This window comes from Camarhynchus parvulus, chromosome 1A, assembly GCF_901933205.1.
Source record: "Camarhynchus parvulus chromosome 1A, STF_HiC, whole genome shotgun sequence".
NCBI classification, from domain to species: domain Eukaryota; kingdom Metazoa; phylum Chordata; class Aves; order Passeriformes; family Thraupidae; genus Camarhynchus; species Camarhynchus parvulus.
Window position 1 is genome coordinate 7,473,644 of NC_044586.1, and position 20,961 is coordinate 7,494,604.

Here is a 20,961-nt window from a genome sequence, read left to right on the forward strand (position 1 = left end):
TTAAAGTTCTGTCATTTTCATGGAAGTTGGTGACTGGGAAGAGGAAAGGAAAACTTATTCTTGACCCTGCTGAGGAAGTGAGGCAATATGAATTCAGCAATTGTGTGTTCTTTTTGGCTGTCAGTTTCCAGCCAGCACAGGAGGACAAGCAAGCTCAGGCTGAAGCAGCCTCAGTGTGTTTGTGATGCTTTGGGAGTGCCATGTGGGCAGGGGGCAATAGTAAACACCTGTGTGAATGGTAGTTCTCAAATCTGGGCACTGCCTCAGTGCTCCCAAACTTTTATTGTGCTATTTAAACTCACAAAACCATATGCAGCTGCAAAAGTTTCATTGCCAGTCAATAAACTCAAAATTAATTGGCATCTGTCATATATAATGCATGGCCTTGAATGAGGTTATAGTATTTATGAATGAGTTGAAGTATTTATGTCATAGGAGCAATCCTTTGCTCTTCTCTTGAAGAATAAGCAAGGTTGAAATAATACAGGAAGGGTAAGTGTGCTCCGAAAACAAAAGATTCTGTAATTATTTCTTATCTTTCTTTTATGACATTTCAGCTAAAGACAAGTATTTTTATTTATGACACAGCAAAGACTAATATCTAAAGAGTATGTTACTGCTATATGTTATGTTATATATATAATATATATATTATACTAAAGAATATGTTATTTTCAAGAATATATTCCACTTGCTATCACACATAAAGGTCTGCAGATAAAAGCCAAAAGGGATTCCTATATTCTGTTTTGTAAGAACACATTTGAAGTTATCTATACTTACACATGAACCCTAAATATTGTTGAAATACCATCAGTTTCAGAAAGTGCATCCAAGTGTTTGACTTTAAGTTAGTGGCAATTGGCTTTTTCTTTTCATAAATATAGTGTCTGAATTTTCACATTTGTAAGGAAGAGTTACTAGACAGTTATGCTTGTAAAAGTTATGTTTTCCTTGGCAAACAGTCATGTATGTTATGTTTTTCTGGGTTGATTTGGTTTTGGGTGTTTTTATCAAGCATGTGAGCAAGTAAATCTTCTGAGTGAGAGGTTTATGTAGCAGCACCTTCAATATGCCAAAAATTTTGCCTTGCACTGCATCTGTGTGCATTAGATTATAATTTTAATTGACAATTTCAGTTGCACAGATGTCTTTAATTTGTTACCTTATGAAGTTTATTTTTACCATATGTAGTGAAAATGTATTCTGTAAGAGACTTAGCAAGGGGCTTACATTTTATTTACTTCAGGAATTGATTATATTGGAGATAATAATTTAGGCACCACTCTAAAATGCAATTTCTATTTGCCTGTTACCCTCTGATGTCTGTGTCCTTCAACAAATGAGGTCTCTGTGGAATATCAGGGTATAGTTAGAAAATTGTCAAGCACACACTTTTCATAATCAGAGATGCAGTAATCACATGTGTAAGGAAACAATTGCAGCATTCCAATTTAGTCTGAAGGATCTGGTTCCCAGTGAGCAGCATGTTGGGGCAAATGCGTGGGCTGTTTGTAAATGCTGTACATGTTGTAATCAGTTTTGACTTCACCACTCAAACTTATTGTTATGTATTAATTTTAGAAAAAAACCACCTGACTATGGCTTAGGGCATCCAATCTATACCTGCAGTTCATAAAATGAAGTTTTTGTGGGATTTTTGGTTTGTTCCTTTTTCTTAATTCTCTTCATTCCAGCCATACCATGCAACCAGATTTAGCCTCAATCTGAGCTCTGATCTCTGAAATTAAGGTGTCCCTAACTGTTAATCAATTCAAAAGCTTGGCTTATGTAATTAGCTCATCAGACGTTTATACAGTATTGCAAAACTTAGAAAAACCTGGCACCTTCCAAGTCAATGGGCAAGGAGTTTTTGGGACACACTGAATAAATGAGTAAGGAGTTTTTGGGACACGTGAGGAAAGTAAAATAACTTTAAGTTCATCAAGGGGGTAATAAAAGTAAAGCAAACGCTCAGATGACACATTTGTGTGAACGTGACCTTGGCTCTTGGATCAAATAGCAAATAAATGTATGGCGTGTTTGTCTGAATGTGACCTCTCCTTGGTTCAAATATCAACCATAAATCAGAGCCCAGCTTTTGATGTGCATGCAGCAGGAGCAGCCTCTTAGATGATGCACCAGATCTCCATTTCTCAGCAGTTGTGGTCTCCACATGTCAGTGCTCAGCACACACACCCAGCATGTGTGGCAGTGTGTTCTCTCGGCTCCATGGCCTGCCAGGTGTTGTCACAGAGGCTTTAGGATCTGTAGAACTTTGAAGCACAAACTGTTGTGATTAACACATGTAATCTTTTGGATCTTCCTCAAGCATGGAATAATTTAACTGGAATATGGGAATATATTCTCTTCAAGTCTATTGGAATATAGACTTGAAGAGAAGCTGACATTGAAATGGATTGGATAAAGAGCAAAACCTGGGGATTCATCTGGGAGAGGAAAGGAAAAGGGGGAGAGTGTTGCAAGTGCAAAGTTGTAAATGTAACAGTGGAGTGGGGTTTTCATTAGAAGTGCTGGTGAGCTGTGAGCAGTATAGTGGAACTGTACTGAGCCTGAGAGGCTGCACATGGCAGAGAACACAGACTACTCTATAACATAGAGGTCACTAAGATGATGCCATGGCTTAGTTTCTTGCAGAAAATAAATTCTTATTGTCCTTTTGAGTCTCTTGTTAATAAAATATACTTTCTTCAGTGGTTATACCTCAAAAATACTGGATATTATGAACTGCAATATGAATATTTACTTCAAGTGCATTAACAACTAATGTAAACTGAATAATCTTCCCTCATACTGCTTTACAGGCTGATTTTTTAAAACCATATTAACAGTAGTATCTTGATTCTATAGATTAGGCTGATACTCAGTTTGATTATAAAAATGGAAACAGACACCATTACAAATTGAGAGGTTTTTAAGCCTTCCATGTATCTAGACTATAAAAGTTGAAGCACGACAAAAGACTTTTTTAACACAAAGTTTTTCACTTGAGTCTTTGGCAGTGCTTGCTTGGGCTTCGTACTGTCTAAATTTCAGACTGAATTATAATGTAGTTAAAAAATACAAAAACCTAGGAACTCAAAATACACAAAGCAACCAACAAAAAAAATCCCCAAAGCCCCACAAACAAACAAAAACCCCAAAGCAACAAAGACCCCTCAAAAAACACTTCTTGAAGAAAACAGTAAATTGAAGGAAAACATTACAGGTTTTACAGGTTTTTCAATAACCCTGAGTTATTATATAGTTTGCTAATTTGTATTACTCTTGACTTATTCTGAAGTCCTGAGTAGGCAGCTCTTTAAAGGATTCAGTAGACACACATTTAAAAGAGATTTGAGAGCTTTACTTTGACATGCAGCTATTCCTGACTTTAGTTTCAGTTCAGCATTCACTAGACAGAAAAATCAAGTCTTCCTATTCCCAGTTACAGAAACCTCCAAAGCATTTATATTTTGGATATGAAAACTCGGATTTAGAGGAGAAAAAAACAAACCAAACAACCAAAACATCTCAGTCATGCTGGCATTCTATGCAGGCTTGAACCTATTTGAGCTTGAAGGCAGTTCAAACAACACCTCAATCTGCACTCTTTACAATATGGGATTTTCCTTTTATCAGAAGGGCCTCGATGCAAATTTGATTCATGCCATGTTTGATACATCCATGTGTGTGGAAGCAAGCAGGCATGATTGCTGATAGGTGTAAACCTGAGGTGATAGACCTGTAAGTCTTGTCTTTGGAGCCTGGAGGCAAAGGTTGCAAAACCTTCCTGTCCTGTTGCTGATGAAACCAAATGTGGCTCCTGCTGCCAAAGGGATTGCAGGGGCTCCTTTAAACACAGGCTTCAGATCCTACTGCACCCATACCCGGGAGCTGTGGTCTGCAGCTCAGCTCTCTGATACAGGCTGGCTGTCTAGTGGCGTGCATGAAATATGGTGAAATCTGTTTTCTTGTCTAATATGAAGCCAGTGTAAATATAAAGTGTTCTGAACAGAGTTCCTAGTTACCAGGATCTTGAGGGGCTTGTTGAATTCAAAATTTTCCTTTAGAAAGCCACTTCATGCTAGGATGTTGCTTTATTCTTTGCAAGCAGCTGAAGTCTTTCTTTGAGCTAGATTCTACTCTCAGCTTGAGTTTCCAGCACTGGAATTTAATTTCATTTTTGTTATTTATTTTTTGGAGCATGTTGTGTCACCTCAGAGTAAGTGCCTGGATCTTCAGGCGTTACTGGATTTCAGTGGCAATTTTACTGCTGGAAGGTGAATGTCTCTGGGGTGTGCACATAGCTGCCTGCATGACAGTTCCATAGCCCTGCCAAAAGATGGTAATACCCCTTAATCTAACAGAGGTGCTGTCTGATCTGTAGAGCAGTTTTCACCTCCCACAGGAGACCAAAGAGGCATTGGCTTCTTCACCTCAGGCAGTGCAAGTGCCTGGTTTGCAGACCCAGCCTGTCCACACAGTCACTGGATTCTGCAGAGGAGGTTCAGGCTGCACATGCAGTTCTATTTTGGCCATGCAGCACGTGTATCCCTCTTCCCAGCTGCCTATTTCTGCTCTCTCCATTGAGCCAGCACTAATATTTGTAAGGCTTTGCAGTGAACTGGATCAGGGAAGTGGTTGGATTGAAAAGTACCACGTTTTTAGTGTGTAATCATGGCCTCCAAGATCAGTCATGGCTTTGGAAATTCCATTGAGCTCACTCAACCCAAACATGTTAAGTGAGCTGTTTGACGTTAGGTGAGATGAATTACCTCTCTTATTTCTGTTTGCTGAAAATTAATTTCCTCTTTGTAGTTTTTTCTCCATTAGTGACTGCATCTGTTGTGTGAAAATGAGAGGGTATGATATTTGAAAGAAATAGTTTCACTATCTCCTGAATAATTTTGTTGCTGCCCTGTTATTAGTTACTTCTTAAACAGTAATCTTGGCAAAACAAATTTTTTAAACTATTTAGTGTATAATAAATGTGTTACATAAGTGAAAAAGCATTGGGGGAAATAATGGATATGAAGTCTTGAAGGTCTAGAAAGCAGCTGAATTGTTTAAAGAGGGAAGGTCAGTCACACTGAAAAGGAGGGTTTGAGTGGTCCTGTTTCAGAGATACTGATCTGTAACATACACTAGCCAATGTGATTTAATGTAATTTAAAATCCACTGGGACAGAAAATCCTGGGTCCAAAGAAACACAGCTTCCTAGCTCAATAAGTTCCCCTTGAGTTTGGCTGAGCAATATAAACAACAACAACAAAAAATTTCCATGTTGTTTTTGTCATTTTGTCTGGGCTTAACCCCAGGAGGCAACCAAGCCCCACTTGCTCACTCACCTACAATGGGGCTGGGGAGAGAATTCAAATCAAGGTTGCATAGAATTTTTCCATATGTGACTTCTAAGATCCTGACTTTACAGCTTTGCTGTCAATTTTCAATATCAGGGTATGTGAATTTTGATTTCTTTTGAAGGCAAGGATACCTATAAGTTGCATATGGTATCTTGGAGTACAGCTCAGTAAAGGGAAGAAAAATGACATTTTTCTGGATGAGTTTTTTTGGAGAGGGGGTGTGCAACTGGCAGTCTTGATGAAGGGGTAACTTACTAAAATTTTTCATCACATGCAAAGAAAATGTTCTCTGAGTTATGTTGTTAATACTTTTTAAAATAATAATACTAATAAAAATTAGTACAAGTATGTAAAGTTACAAACTATGAAAATTGAATCAATTGTCACATGATAAATTAGAAAATATGCATCCTTTGCCAGGTGGAAGTCTGGGTGTCACACTGTAGATACCAAATCCCGTTTTCCATTCTTTTTTGTGTTGAATCAGGATATTGGAAATATTCTACAGCTCACATATTCAAGGCTCTTCCTATCCAGTGAAGTTTTCTAAAAATATCTATTGCAATCACGAGTTTACATGTGCTGTTTTCAACCCCAGCATTCTCAAAATGACCTAGAGGTAATGGCTGTTTCAACTTTAACCCTGGTATTTGCAAGCAAGCCCTTTACACGATCAATTTGTTTATGCAGAAAGATCAGACTTTGTTACTGCTTCCCAGAGACCTTTGCATCTCAGAGACCTGTTTCCTTACAGAGATTATCCCTGGTGTAGCAGGTATTAAATGTGGAAGGGCTGGAGGTTTGGTATCCCTCCATCCCTTGCCAAAAATGAAGCAAGTAACTGATGGCTGCATGTTGAGGTGTTTTTCTTTAATAATCTGACTGATTTCTTTGGGACTGATTTCAAGTTGATAGGTAAGTTCCTCAGTGGGTATTCACAGTGAGGTGGTGGGAAAGGACTTCTTGTGAAAATAGACATATTTCAGAGATAACAGGATGTGAGAGAGTAAAACCTGTTTGACCTTAAAACCATAATTAGATTAAATGGTGCCCTTATTCTTCTGTGTTCTATTCTCTTGTTTTCAGTTTGTATGTGTTGGTACTTGGGGATAAGAAAGGGGTTATGGAGACTGAAGAATTGTATGGTAAACTGAGAAAATCCTCTGCCAATGTGTTTGTGGCACAGAATTTTTATCAATACTTAGAAGACACAGATCTTTGAGTGGAATCATCATGCTGCATCTACAACATCTACTGTTGTAACATGTACAGGGCTTTTTGTAAAGCAAAAATCTCTCTGTGAATATTAAATGAGCTTCATACTCACTACCCTTTTTATTTTAGGAGCTTTTTTCCATTCAAGCAAGGATCAATGCATATTATGTGAAACCTGCCAGTGAAAGCATATGCATGTGCAAACATGCACTGAACACAAGAAGCCAGAAGGCACTTTACTGCATAAATACCAGGCATATTACTTACAGATTTTCTGTGCTTATAAAAAAAATTAATTGTCAGTATTGTGAATATTAGTATATTTTGAGTCTTCAGAAATTGTTATGTTGTTGCCATGCTTGCTTAAGTACCAGTTAATCATTGACAAGAGCACTAAAGATTAAGCAGCTGTAATTTAATTGTAGGGCTTGAAAGTACAAAAGGGTATGTAATTTAATAGTTAAAACAAGAAGCACTCCATTTATGTTTCACCAGCTATTAGGTTGTTTTTACAGAAATTTAGCTAAAAAGGCTGCTGAATTTTACATATTGATTGGAAACCTGGAAAGGTATGGTGTGGTTTGGGGGATACCAGGCAGCTGTTGCCATGTTCAGAGGTCAGCTCTCAAGCCTTTCCTTTGCCTTCCTGACAGATAATGCCTATTTAGGTTGAGGGTAGACTTCAGTGTTCGCTTAATCTTTTAAAAATATGTGTGTGCTGGATGAAGAAGTGGTACTTGGAGAGATGTATATGTGATTCAGCAGGGAACACTGGGTGCAAGAAGCCCACTGGAATCTCCCCAGCTATCCTGGGGCTGTCTGCAGAGGAATACAATCCTTCTGTGCTGTGAACAACTGGTTTAGCCCAGGAGAGCTTCATGGAGAGCACACTGCAGGAGCAGTGCCAATCATATGCTCTGCCATTCCTCTCTTCTTTTTGCTAATGGCTCCTTAGGGATACAAATTTGGTAGTCTCCTTTGGGTTGCTGGAGGTTTCTCTATACTTTTCGCCCATCACCAAATAGATATATCACACAGATAGGGATTTAACTTTATTTTCACAAATCACATCCGAGGGATTTCGCTTTTCTGGGTCTGAGTATGTTCTGGTTATGTGAATAGATAACCAAAAGCAAACAGCACAGTTAGCTCCAGGTGTTGCTGGGCTTATCCCTGCTCTGTGTCCAGCTCTCACCCACCAGCACAGTGGGTACAGTAACATCCCTGTTGTCTGTAACTGGAAATCATGGATAAATTCCTATACTTACTCTCCTACATATTCCTGCTTGATGCACTATGTGACATAGAAATTATTTTCATTTTCTGGTTAAAACTATCCTGTTTCAAAGAAATTGGGCAAATAGATCTGTACTAATGGTATTTGTAGAATGAGATGGCAACTTGGTAATAGTGACAGCATCGCCCTTATTTCTCCTGCTCAAGAGGAGTGAGGAGAATATTGATGTTTGTTACAAGTTTTGGTGGGAAGTGCATTATGCCTTCTGTAGAAACACTTTTCTCAACAATGGAGAGAAAACAACCATCTACAGATTGGCCTTGTCATAACTTTCATTCATCTTGAAGTCTTTTGGGGAATTTTCCCCACCCTGTGCTCTTGATGATTCATGTTGCATAAAGCTTCCAGAGCAATAGAATGTTGTATAATATTTCACTTTTGCATTAGAAATCCAGTATTCAGTGTGCTGCAACTGGTTCAAATATTTTTTTTACATCTGATTTTTTAAAAATTTATTCTTTCTCTAGTATAAAGAAGTTTAAGTGACTGCTCTACTTGATCAAAATGGTGGACACTGAAAACCAGCTCTGTCCCCTTACTCCCTTGGAGGAGGAGGATATAGACAGCCCTTTATCTGGAGAGTTCCTACAAGATATGGAGAACATTCAAGACCTGTCCCAGTCTCTAGGTGATGATAGTTCTGGAGCTTTAAGTTTAACAGAATTCCAATCACTGGGAAATGGTCCAGGATCTGATGGATCAGTTATAACAGGTAAGAGTTTGGTTTAACATAAAACTTCCTTTTATAAATAGAATGGTAGAAATTAATAACTACTTTAATGGAATAATATTTTTTATGATGAAGTGACACTAGAAATATACAAGCTGGTTATGGCATGGTCTTAAAATATTTAAGGCTAAAGTTAATATATTAGACAAATATCACTGAAGAATGATTTAATATAAAGTTACACAGCCTTTAGTCAGAGGCTTTGGGAGATCAGAATGGGAATCACTGTAGTGCTGTGGGACACTGGAGTTCTCAATAAGGTTTTCCTGTTGAATCTGGGTGTTTGCAAGTCTTTTAGCAGGAGAGCCACATGAAGTAGTTTAGTGTTAACCTTTTGGTTGGTTTGCACTATGCTTTGTTTTGGGGGGTTCTTACTTTAGATCAATTCCCAGCTTGTGATCCCTATTTCACCTTGGAATAGTAGAACTGAGGCAATTGAACAGTGTGGGTTTGAAGGGAATGGGGAGAACTGCCTTCTGGCACTATGGACAGAAGGAATATTTCTAGAACTATGATTTTGTTCCCTTTTGGTTGCAGACCTTCTCATGAGAGAGTTGCCTTGTACAGGAAATGTTATGATGTGCTTTATGTATGTGTGTACTTGTTTATAACATGGTCCTTCAGAGGCAGGAGACTTTACAATTATTTGAGTGTAGGTGTGTACAAGGCCTACAATAATTCAGATCAGCTTCTACTGTCACCTTCTCATGGAGTATTCAGTGCTCACTGCAAAATGCACTGGTTTTGTGGTCAGAGAACATGCAAAAATGTAAACTTCCAAGGCTCAAATTCCATAAGGCAAGTAAAATGAAATAGCACTTTTAAAAAATCCTGGGGTTTAGGCTGTTCTTGATGACTCTGATGCCTGTGGGCTTGGCAGCACTGGCAATGGAGACTCTGAGTTCCGTGCCAAGGTTTTTTTTTCCAACATAATACTTGCTGACCTACATTCATGAGTGTTTCTTAATCTGTCTGTTAAAATAACACACCCATTAATTTGCTGGAGTCTTGTGGTGCAAGTTGCAAGATGGAAGATAAAAGAAATTCTGGCCTCAGAAAATATTTTCCTCAAACAAAGTGAAAATATTAATTGAAATAATTAAGGTTGGAACGTGTTAGTTTTGTGATATGTTCATCTACTGGTGGCACGCCTGGCGAGTTTATTTCATTGTACAATTCAGAAATGCTTTGCCTATTAGAAGAAAAACACAAAATATCACAGCCAGGCTATTTTAGAAGCAGACATTTGTGTTACCTTCCTTTTAACATCTGTTCCACATTTCTACTGATGTGCAGGACTCATCCATCTGCTTTTCAGCCCTCAGTTTAGATTGTCATTTAAAATTATGAGCAGCTTTTCAAAGGTCAGGGTCCTTAGGTGTGTCTGAAGTGTATCTGTGTGAGGTAAGAATGTGTCTTTTGTGGTACTACCACAAGAGATGCCCTGCTCATCCCTGCAGCACAAGAGATGGAAGATGCAAAGCCAAGATGAGCTGTTCACAACTTTTCTGCCAAGAACAGTGGTGTGGTGTGGTGTGGTGTGTATTTATTGGGTCCATTATCACCCAAATAGTTCTTGTTGCCAGAGTCACTTCAGTAAGGCCTTTTCCTTCTTGATATCCCATGTCACATAAAAATTAGCAAGGTACACCCTGTATTTTGTGTGTGCTTGCACTGGAAATATGAATTATGTTTCAGAGAATTATGATCAAACTGTTAGTTCACTTAATGACTATTAACACAAGATTATTTTTTAGAATAAGCTCATTTTTTGTGTGGTTGTTAGAGTAGAAACTGTATCAATCTTGCTTATGAAGTGTTCCTTTTTTTTTAGACACCCTTTCACCAGCATCCAGTCCTTCATCCATTAATTTTACCACAGCTCCAGGTAGCATAGATGAATCACCCAGTGGAGCTCTAAACATTGAATGTAGAATTTGTGGGGATAAAGCCTCAGGCTACCATTATGGAGTACATGCTTGTGAAGGTTGTAAGGTACAGTCATCATTTTCTTCTAAGAACCTAAATCATTTACTTTATTTATGGGGTAATATGAAGATAGACATTTGGTATATAAATGTTTCATTACTATAGCTCTAGCCATTACAAGTCCTGTCTGTGGTCTTTTTTCTGAATTAAGTCATCCAGATACCAGAACTCAGACTTTCATCAAGCAGGAGCAATTCACAGTGATAATTTTAATACTGCTTTTCTGTGTGTAGTTAGTGAAATACTAAAACAAAACCCTAAACTGTGACCAAAAAAAAAAAATCTAAGTCATCTTGCTCCGCTAGCATTTTATTTGTGTTGGGAATATGGCTAGAAGGAGTATGCCACATTCCTGTTATAACAGCAACAAATCCTGAATTTCTCACCTCCCCCACATGTTACCTGAATCCCTCAGTTTTGTACCTCTTGTAGTTTTGGGACCAGGGCATGTCTCTAGCACAAATTACTCTTATCATTAATGCACAACTCTTGAGATGATATAACCCATGAACTAGAAGATTATTTTCTTTTTCCTTTAATGTTTTAGATTGCCATCTTTTTTCTATATTAGAAGGTAAGAGGAGAGAAAGAACAGTCTGTGTGTACAGCTTTCTTTCATGCATCATGTCAGTATGATGATTTGAATGTAAATCTTATGGAATAATGCAGAATATCTATTAGAGATGGGGAACCAGTTCCTAGCCAGGTGTGTCCCACAGCCTAAATGACATGTTGCTCTGTGATGTGACACAAAATGTCGAGATGGCTCTGGATTTGCTGTCCCTGTGGTTGGGCAGTGTGTGAGCAACCTTACATTGCTGACTGGAGACATCCTGGAAAGAGCAGTGGAGGTAGAGGCTAAATAATAAATGGTGAAAGACAAGAAAAATTTACCTGTATGATTGAAGCTTAGTAGACAACATTCATTAACATTGCATATTGGTTTTTTTTCAAACTTTTTATAGGGCTTTTTTAGAAGAACAATTCGTTTAAAACTCATCTATGATAAATGTGACCGCAACTGCAAAATTCAGAAAAAAAATCGTAATAAGTGCCAATACTGTCGTTTTCAAAAGTGCCTTTCAGTTGGAATGTCACATAATGGTAGGTAAGAATGCCCTTAATTTGTTTGTTCCTACCCAAAGTCTGCTGCTGGAGGCAGCCACTCGGATAGCATTTTTACTCACACACATGAATTGAACCTCAGATTTTTTACGGGATAGGTCGCTGTGGGGGGTGCCAGTTTTCCTGGTGGGTTCATGTGATTGATACAGAGCTGCCAAATGTGCTGTTATGAACTTTACACAGTTGTGCTATGTCTCACTTTGTCCATATGAATATTCATTTATTTGCTTTCTTCACCCCAGAACTTTGGCACCAGTACTCCCATTGAAACAAATTTCAATACTGGAAGAATTCTGTTTGAGGGTTTTGTAGAAGAGTAGGAGGAGAACAACTCCTTTCATTGTGAGGGGGAGTGATGTAGGATAGAAATCTGTAGGAAAGCAGCCTTCACTATTTTTCAGGTTACAGTGCACCAGCTCTTGGGCAGATGGTTCAGAAAGTAGGGAGGGAGGGCAAAGGTCTATGCTGACTGTGCAACAGGAATCTGGTAGGTTGTTTGTTAAACAGAATGGTTTAAAATTCAAAGCATTTAGATATCCAGTTTAAAAGTTATGTTGTTGTTTGTGCTAGTGATTTAAGATAAGGGTGGCAAGCTTGTGGCTAACAGACCAATTTCAGCCCACAAGGCAGTTCTCTGCACAGGACATAGCTTGCTGAGCAGCACCAGTGAAGAGGGAGAGGCCAAGCCATGAGAAAGCACATCTCACCTGGCCAGATGACAATGGTTTTCCCTGCTTGGCTCTGATATTGTCCAGGCTGAACCTGGGGGCAGGTGCAAGGTGCAAGTAGGTAAAATGCTGGGGTAGGTGAAAAGCTGTGGGGTAGGAGACAAATTTCCTAAGGAAACTATGCAGTTGGGATGGGAAGGTGACTGGGAAAGCTGCTTGTGACATTGTAGTCCAGAGTCCCAGCAGGAGGTGTTGTGAGAGTTTACCTTCTGGTTCTGCAGAAGCCTGGCTCTCTTGCAGTGAGCCTCGACTGAGATTGAGGTGCATTGGGAGAGGGTTGGTAGTGTCTGCGAGACTGGGGATAACCATCCTCAAAAAGTGTGCTGGACAACTAAGGGACATCTCAGGTTGGGAGCTGAGCAGGGAGCCGTGCTGGTTGGCAGGCACCATGACATCCATGTGAAGCTGTTTCATCCTACCAAAAACACTGTGGCCACCTGGGCTCCAGTTGAAGGGAATAGCCACAGTTTTATTCCAGCAAACATGTGGGAGGCAGCAGGGGAAAGGGATGACTGCTACCTTCCTGGCAATACTTCTCAGGAAAAGCACTACTGAATTTACTGAATTTACTGAATTTACACCCATGATCTTAAAACGGTAAGTTTTAGTTTAGAGCAGGTATTCTTCCACTTTTTCAACAGGTTGGTGAGACCACCCACCCTTAAGGGGAAGGAAGCACCTAAGCCAGATTCCAAACAGGCTTTCCTTGTTGGACTTCCATTGAAGTCCACAGCTGTGTTTCAGCTAGAGTCACCTCCTTATGTCATGAGAGGACCCCCTGGGCACGTTGAAGGGCTGATGGTGTTCATGCCTTGAATTGCTCAGTGTAGGCAGTGATGTCCTGTCCTCACTGGTTGGATGCTGAAATGCAGTACAAGCAACTCACTGTATGAGCCATCTCAAACCCTTGCACACCTCCCAAGGGTAAAATGGGGCTGGCTTAGCTTAAAACTGAAACTGAAGAAGTGCCCATGAATGGCAAGGCCACTTGCCCAAAAACCAGGAGACCTCCATACCCAGAGATGTTTCAGCCTTGCATCTTCTGCCTCTCAGAAAAATATCCCAATGACTGGATTGGGTATTCAGACTGTTCTCCTCTCCAGTCTTGAAGAGCTAGTCTGTTGAAAAAGCAGCATGGAGTGCTGGGGGGAGAGGAGATTTTGTTGCCTTTGAGCTGTAAATGCAGGTCTTTGGGGTTCCCACTGGCAGCACAGATGTGTTGAGTGAAGAAGAACTGGATGCCCCTGCAGGTTCTGAGCCAGCAGTGGGATTCAGGCCTGACTCCTTTGCAGCTCTCCAGCTTGTGTGTGTGCTTTCTGCCAAGCTCCTGTCACGAGTTCACTTAGTGTTTTAAGAGCTCCCAAGGTGGACTTTGAGTTTCACATTGGGAGCTGTAGAAGTCAGTAAGGAGAAAACAAAATACAAGTGTATTTAGGTAATGCAGTAGGGAAAAGGAATGTGTTCTAGCCCACTGCAGATAGCACTTTGTGTTCTGAAACACCTGATTTCCTTCACTTTAGCATATTAGTCACTGACTGTTGGGAAGGGGGCAATGTCTTCGCCTCTGCCTCAGTTTTTCTAGACAGAAAAATCTTACTGCTCTGATCAGCAATGGTAAAAGGCTTAAGTTCTTGTATAATTTGTGTTTGTTTTAAAATTCTGTCTTCCCATCAGCAATACGTTTTGGGCGAATGCCGAGGTCTGAGAAGGCCAAGCTCAAAGCAGAAATTCTGACAGGTGAAAATTATGTAGAAGATTCAGAAATGGCAGATCTCAAATCACTTGCCAAAAGAATTCACGATGCCTACCTGAAAAACTTCAATATGAACAAGGTTAAAGCCAGAATCATCCTTGCAGGGAAAACCAATAACAATCCAGTAAGTACTTTTCTATTACTTTAAAATAAAACTGACAGGTATGTAAGGTGATGGTAATAATTTGGTAGATGCTTTAGCAAATCTTTTAGAAAATAAATATAATGGTAATACAGACATGAAATATTCAAAGCAAATATCTGTAGTAAATATGGTTGCTTTTAACCACTATCAGAATAGTAAGATGCTTTAGGAAAATCAGGTGATTACCTTGTAAATGGAAACTCATAACCCTAAATTATTGTTCTTAATCAAAAATGAAGTGATATCTGAATGTGAATATCTCTTGATATGGGGAGAACGGTTCAAAATTATTTTCCTATTATGACAGTGAAAAAAATGCATTTTTCTGTCACAAATGCCAGGATAAGTACCGTTAGATTGCAGGGTGTACAGGTGCTCTGCATGACTTTTCCTTTAAAAAGAATAATATTTATAGCAGGAGGGGAAAGAAAACTTGAGTTTGTAATGTTTTGTTTACAGTGCTGGCCATTTTCTCACCCAGCCTTCCTGGTCTTTTCTGTACGGTTCCTTTGAAAGGCAGAAGCAAGCAAGGTTGTGAAGACACATTTGCTGTAGAAGTTATTTTTCTTTCAGGGTAATTTAGCCAAGGTCTACCTAATTTGATCAACTGCTTTTTTTTTAGTAGCACATAAGAGTATAATTGATGTAAGCACTCACTTGTTTCACTTTATGCATATTCATTTAAGCTCCACTGTGATTTTTGTTACGTTTATGTAAAAGATAAGTATCTTATTTTATCAGCAACTTCAATTTCATTAAAAATTTGCAGGGAAGAAACTTTACATATGCCATAATGAAAATCATGTAAGTGTGGGGATGAGTGTTATCAAAATGGTAAGCAAGCTGTCTTCTGCATTATGGAATTTGGCATATAATAGTCTAGTCTAGTCTAGCCTACAGCTTTCTGCATTAGAAGAGAGACACACGAATTATCCCAGTCTTTTTCATTGCACTGGGAGGTGTGTAAAATGAGGCACAGGCTTAAGCATTTTAGGGTTACAGGCTGACATGAGCCTACAGTAAATACCACCTTTAGCTTCTCAGTGAGTGGGTTTCTGCAGAAAATCAACTTTGTACTTGTTACTCTTTGTCAGAACCATAAGCCACTTTGTCAGAACCATAAGCCATAAGTGTCACACGGGCAGGGATGGATCCTAAAGCACTTAATCCCAGTTCCTGTATTTGAATGTGTCCCACAGCCAAGGAACTGACCAGCCAACAGTGACCAGCACGTGTGTGCCTGGGTGAATATGCACAGAAAAATTAATGAAGAATCAGCCCTAGGATGTTGCAAACAGGTTGCTATCAATTTTTTCCATATGCAGGGAAGAGCAAAGGGGTTTTAGACTATTTCATAATCTCTTAAGAAAAAAAAAACATTTTCATTTACTTTTGATTTTTCAGCAGAAAAGCAAATTTTAAAAGAAGGGGTTTTTTTGATTGTAATTAGCAGCCCACCTGTTTCAGAACTGTGTATTAACAGCTAATTTCAGTGAATCCTAATTTTTGGCACCACTACAATTCATTTCAGACTGAATGAGCATTTTTCATGATGACAGGGTGTCATTTTTTAATTTAGCTCCCAAGTCCTTAGCCATGCCTCTTTTCTGCATCCTGAAATGATATTAATTTTTTTTTAAAGTATATAAGATAGCATACATCTTTTAAAGGTTTAGAGATGTGTTGTGTTTCTTGCTTTGCCACTTTCCACTCATATCCACCTTCCCATGGTGAGATGGAATGTGCAGTAGCCATAAACATTTTAAAATGGAAAACCATGGGAACCTGACCTGTTGGACAGTTTTCTGAAGGAAACAAGTGAATCCTATGAGTTCCTGACAGAACTCATGTGTTCCCCATGCTGTTTAATCTGAGCTGAGCAAAGCAGCACGAGGAAGGTTCTTGGTGTGTATGGAACTGAGTTTCTGTTCAGAGTCAGTTGCTGTGAGTTTGCTAGGTTGGGAAGCACTGGGGTTTGTTGTTTTTCTTTAGTGGATTGTACTTCATTTTGGTTGTTGCCCTGCAGATATATATCAAAATAGTTTTGAGTTCTGATTGTTCGTAAGAAAGTCTGAATGCTGCTTTTGATAATGATGCTTTAAGAGAGTGGCTCATCTGTTTGTAAAGCATGTACCTTTCAAAACAAATGGGATTATGGATTTTGTGCTTGGCATTCTAGTGGAATTCTCTGTTTAGAGATGACTCAGCACCGGCTGCAGCTAGAAAGTTGGGACAATTGGGACATTGTCTATGAGAATCTGATAATAAAACACAAGAGAAGTGCAGGGTTCACATTCTTATGCAAATATGTTGCTCTGTATTGAAATTACTGCCTGTAATTTCCCCTAGGGTACTTCAGGAAAGCATCATGATGTGCATCAAGTGTAGTTAGTTTAGGAATCAATAGGAGTGTAGGCTGAATAACCTGGACTTCTGGAGAAGGTAATCCAAGTCTTTTGTGAACCCTCTGGGACTGGCTCTGAGATGGATTTGTGCATCCCAAGCACAGGAGTGCTGGAGCTTCACTGTAACTATCAGATAAAGCTAAATTAAAGATATGCCATACATCTTTACATTTGACTATTTGCATTGCTGTTTGCAGAACAGACTAATTAGGTATTGCAGTTTGTCATACACTGTTTGTCTTGATGAGAAGTATAAAAGAACTCAGGGTTTATTGATAGTTGAGGACTGATTAGCATGGAAGTTAAAGTTTAGCAAAATTCTTATTTTTTAGGAAGAGAACTATTAATAACCATTATTTAGTGACTGAACTAGTGGATTTTTCCTCTGTAGCCATTTGTTATACATGATATGGATACCTTATGTATGGCAGAGAAGACCCTGGTGGCAAAACTGGTGGCCAATGGGATTCAGAACAAGGAAGCCGAGGTTCGAATCTTCCACTGCTGCCAGTGCACATCTGTGGAGACTGTCACAGAGCTCACAGAATTTGCCAAATCCATCCCTGGCTTCTCCAACCTGGACCTGAATGATCAGGTGACACTGTTGAAGTATGGGGTGTATGAAGCCATATTTGCCATGTTGGCCTCTGTGATGAACAAGGACGGGATGCTGGTGGCTTATGGGAATGGATTTATAACCCGGGAGTTCCTGAAAAGCCTGAGAAAGCCATTCTGTGATATAATGGAGCCCAAATTTGATTTTGCAATGAAATTCAATGCACTGGATTTGGATGATAGCGATATATCCCTTTTTGTTGCTGCCATTATTTGCTGTGGAGGTAAGCATGACCCATTTGTTCTCTAAGGTAGTAAATTTTAATACTTCCCCCTCATGAATTGAAAAATTTTAATGGAAAAGCTTCTATCCTCTGGAAGATTCAGTTCTACCACTAACTATACTTTGAGGAATCATTATAAAATTATGACATGTATTCTTTTGCTTGTTTTGAGAACAGATCGTCCTGGTCTTGTAAATGTAGGACACATTGAAAAAATGCAGGAGAGCATTGTGCATGTACTGAAACTTCACTTGCAAAACAACCATCCTGATGACACCTTCCTCTTCCCAAAACTTCTCCAAAAAATGGCTGACCTCCGACAGCTGGTCACAGAGCATGCTCAGCTTGTTCAGATAATCAAGAAGACTGAATCTGATGCACATTTACACCCTTTACTACAGGAAATCTACAGGGATATGTATTAAGAACTTTTAGTATTTTTTTTCCACAATATTTAAAGACAGAGAAATACAGATGGGAGCAAAACTACTTGTACAGTTGTGGGCTGTTCGCTCAGCCCAGAGCAGGAAAAATCTAAAACTGGGGAACTGGAGTGTTACACTTCTTTTTGTTTGGGATCTTTTGTCTTCTTTTGAAAAAGTGCTGCAGAAAAATACTGGTCAGAGTGCTCAAAGAAGTGTCTTACAATGGTTCTTTTATTTGGAAATTTGAAGATTGGTAAGGAATACATATTTGTGTAATAAATCAGAATGTTAAGTAACAGAAATGAACAAAATTGTATTTCCTCTTGACTTAGTTATTTTAGTATTAATATAACAAATTCAGCACCTTCTTTCCAGGTATCTGCACAATCAGAAAGACAATGCACTTTTGCCTAATGGTAACTACTGAGAACCAGCTAACACTTTTTCTTAAAGCATTCAGTCTAGGTGTAGCAAATGGCTGGATATTGCTGTCCATACACTTCTAAAAATTTGGAAAGATCTTTCATCCATTGTTGCTTTAATTCCATGAAATGATGTACAGCTTCATCTAGTGTTACGTTGGCATACTTAGGGTTAGCAGGTTTAAAAGACAGTTCTCTTATGAAACTAAACAAAATCCAAAGAGTTATCTAAAAGACAGCAGAGATGCTTCAATAGGTGTGTCTTGAAGAGTAAACAAGATAAACTGATGGGACCTTTTTGTTTCAAAAGTCTGTTAAGGAAATGTGAAAATATCACTGATGAACAAGAGATCGTACACCCTGTATTTTTGTAGAACTTGTAATAGCTCAGGATGCAGTTTTGACATAAAAATACTATTTTGAATTAGCAAGAGTTTTGGAGAGACTGAAAAATGTGATCCTACCCCCCCAAAAAAAAAAGAATTTTAACTTTCCAGCAATGATACCGCACTCTACTGCAGTGTAGAATGATTGGATAGGAAAGGCACCGGCTTCCTCTAAGTGTCTTGGCAGTATAATTGTTTGGACCTGTTTGCTTTTCTGATGAATGCACTGCGTCATTTTTTACCCACTTGGATATATTTCTATTCCTTTTTCGGCCTCATGGATAGAAGTATTTGGTACTTGTTTTCACCAGATTTTTTCCTTGTGGATAAGGTGACAGTAACACCAAGAGCAGTGTTTGTAGGTGTCAGACTGTGTCATAGAATGGAAGGCAGCACTGCTGAGAGTAAGTTTGTTTTTTTTTTTGCTGTACTCCTGCTGCAAAAGAAGCCACAATGAAATGGCTTCCTGACTTTGCCACTTCATGGGCTCTTTTCTCAGACAGCTGCCCAGAAGTGCCAGCTGCATGCAAGGCGCTCTGCTGTTTCTCTTTCCTTTCTTTGATACAGTAACCTCACCTTATTACCACATAATTTTACTTTCTGTTTCACAACAACGAGGTCTCAGCAGCAATCCCAGCATTTTCACTACAGTTAAGCTTTCATTGGCACAGGAGGACACTTTGTACTTGTTTTATTGTAGCACTTTTGAAGGCACCAGAATCTTCACTGCAAGGATTGAGTGATGAAGTGAGAACATCACCTTGTCATTCCTATTTCAGTGGCAGTGCTTGTTTCCTGTCCAGGCCCACAGGCACAGCTGGACACTGAAAAATTACAGGTTTAAAGGCAACTTGGGGTTTAGCTGGGCAATGATTGTGGCAGAAGTTATAGATAACTACAGATGTATTTAGTGTGATATATTGAAGCACAGGCTTCAAATTTGGTGAGCATCTAGGGCAGGATCGAAATAGTAACTGCAAGTGCACAAAACTTCCTCCCCTTCCCCACTGCCAGCAGGAAGAACAGTCGAACACTCAGAGAGGAATGTTGGTCTTGCCAGGAACTCTCAGATGAGAAATGGGCTGCCTTTTGTGTCCCAGAGCAGCACACAGTGTGCCCTCAGAAACAGAGGATTTTAGGAACGCTGCTGCTTTATTCTTCCAGCCAACCCTGTTTCACTGAGGAGCTGTGGGGTTTGGGCCATGGAAATAATTGATCTGAGATATTGCTGATGCAAGAAGTTGTCAAAATATCAGCCATTTTGGGATGCTATTCTGAAACTGTAGGAGCCAACTGTTAGTTTATCCTCTAAAAAAAAAAGGATAACTTGAAATATTTTGCCCCCAAAGGTCAGATTTTTTGCAAAGGGCAAATTTCAAAGTTGTATTCCATAGTCTAAGTGTACTGTAGGTTCTCAGGAAAAATCAGACACAGTCAGTGTGCATAGCTATTTTTCCAGCTCTTATTCTCAAGAGTGGCTAAAACACTTTAGTAACAATTTAAAACATGGAAAATTAATAATAAATACTTAAATTCTAAGCAAAGCTATAAAGAATGGCAAATAGAATAACTCAGTGAAAGACATAATATTTAGCTGTTTTAGCTGCTGCTTGTAACAAAGTCCTGTTATTAGTATGAGAAAAGTGAATAATTTTTTTTGTTATTTGAAAACCAATGAGAAATTTTTGACTACTTCCTTGAACATTGAAGGTTTGATTTCTGTTTTAAATTAAATTGCAGACCCTTAATGGAAAAAAAAAAGGAAGAAACACATCTCTGAATTACAGAAATATGAACAAGATGTTAACACAGCCTAAAATTCTGGATGGATTCCACTGCCCACACTGCTGTCCCGTGCGCATTCCCACAGTCACTTCAAAGAGTGGCACAGGGCACACAATTCCCTTCCCAAGAATTAATGGGCAAAAGAATTCCTCATTTCTACATTATGCTTTTAAGGAAATCCATTTGCTCCTTCAGGAGATGACTACAGCAGATTTTGGCCAAGGAGATTTTAAAGTTACTCAGTTTATGTCCATTTTTTTTTAAATTTGGAATCCAAACTAGTCTCAGATCTATTTCTGATCAATTACTTCAGCATCTCCTCTATGTGCAGGTAAATTAATATTTTAAAAT

The 20,961-nt window shown here is 39.0% G+C and overlaps 1 protein-coding gene across 13 annotated transcripts in view; it reads left to right on the forward strand.

Moving 5' to 3' along the window:
• PPARA (peroxisome proliferator activated receptor alpha) overlaps positions 1-20,586 on the forward strand; it is a 275,101-nt gene extending 254,515 nt beyond the window's left edge. For all 13 annotated transcript variants that reach the window (XM_030960338.1, XM_030960342.1, XM_030960340.1 and 10 more), the window contains 6 exons: positions 8,346-8,590; positions 10,443-10,603; positions 11,563-11,701; positions 14,125-14,327; positions 17,145-17,592; positions 17,770-20,586. In XM_030960338.1, coding sequence (XP_030816198.1) covers positions 8,383-8,590; positions 10,443-10,603; positions 11,563-11,701; positions 14,125-14,327; positions 17,145-17,592; positions 17,770-18,017 — 1,407 coding nt within the window. In that variant the 5' untranslated portion in view covers positions 8,346-8,382 and the 3' untranslated portion in view covers positions 18,018-20,586. The remainder of the gene's footprint in view (positions 1-8,345; positions 8,591-10,442; positions 10,604-11,562; positions 11,702-14,124; positions 14,328-17,144; positions 17,593-17,769) is intronic.
• The last annotated feature ends 375 nt before the right edge of the window (positions 20,587-20,961 follow it).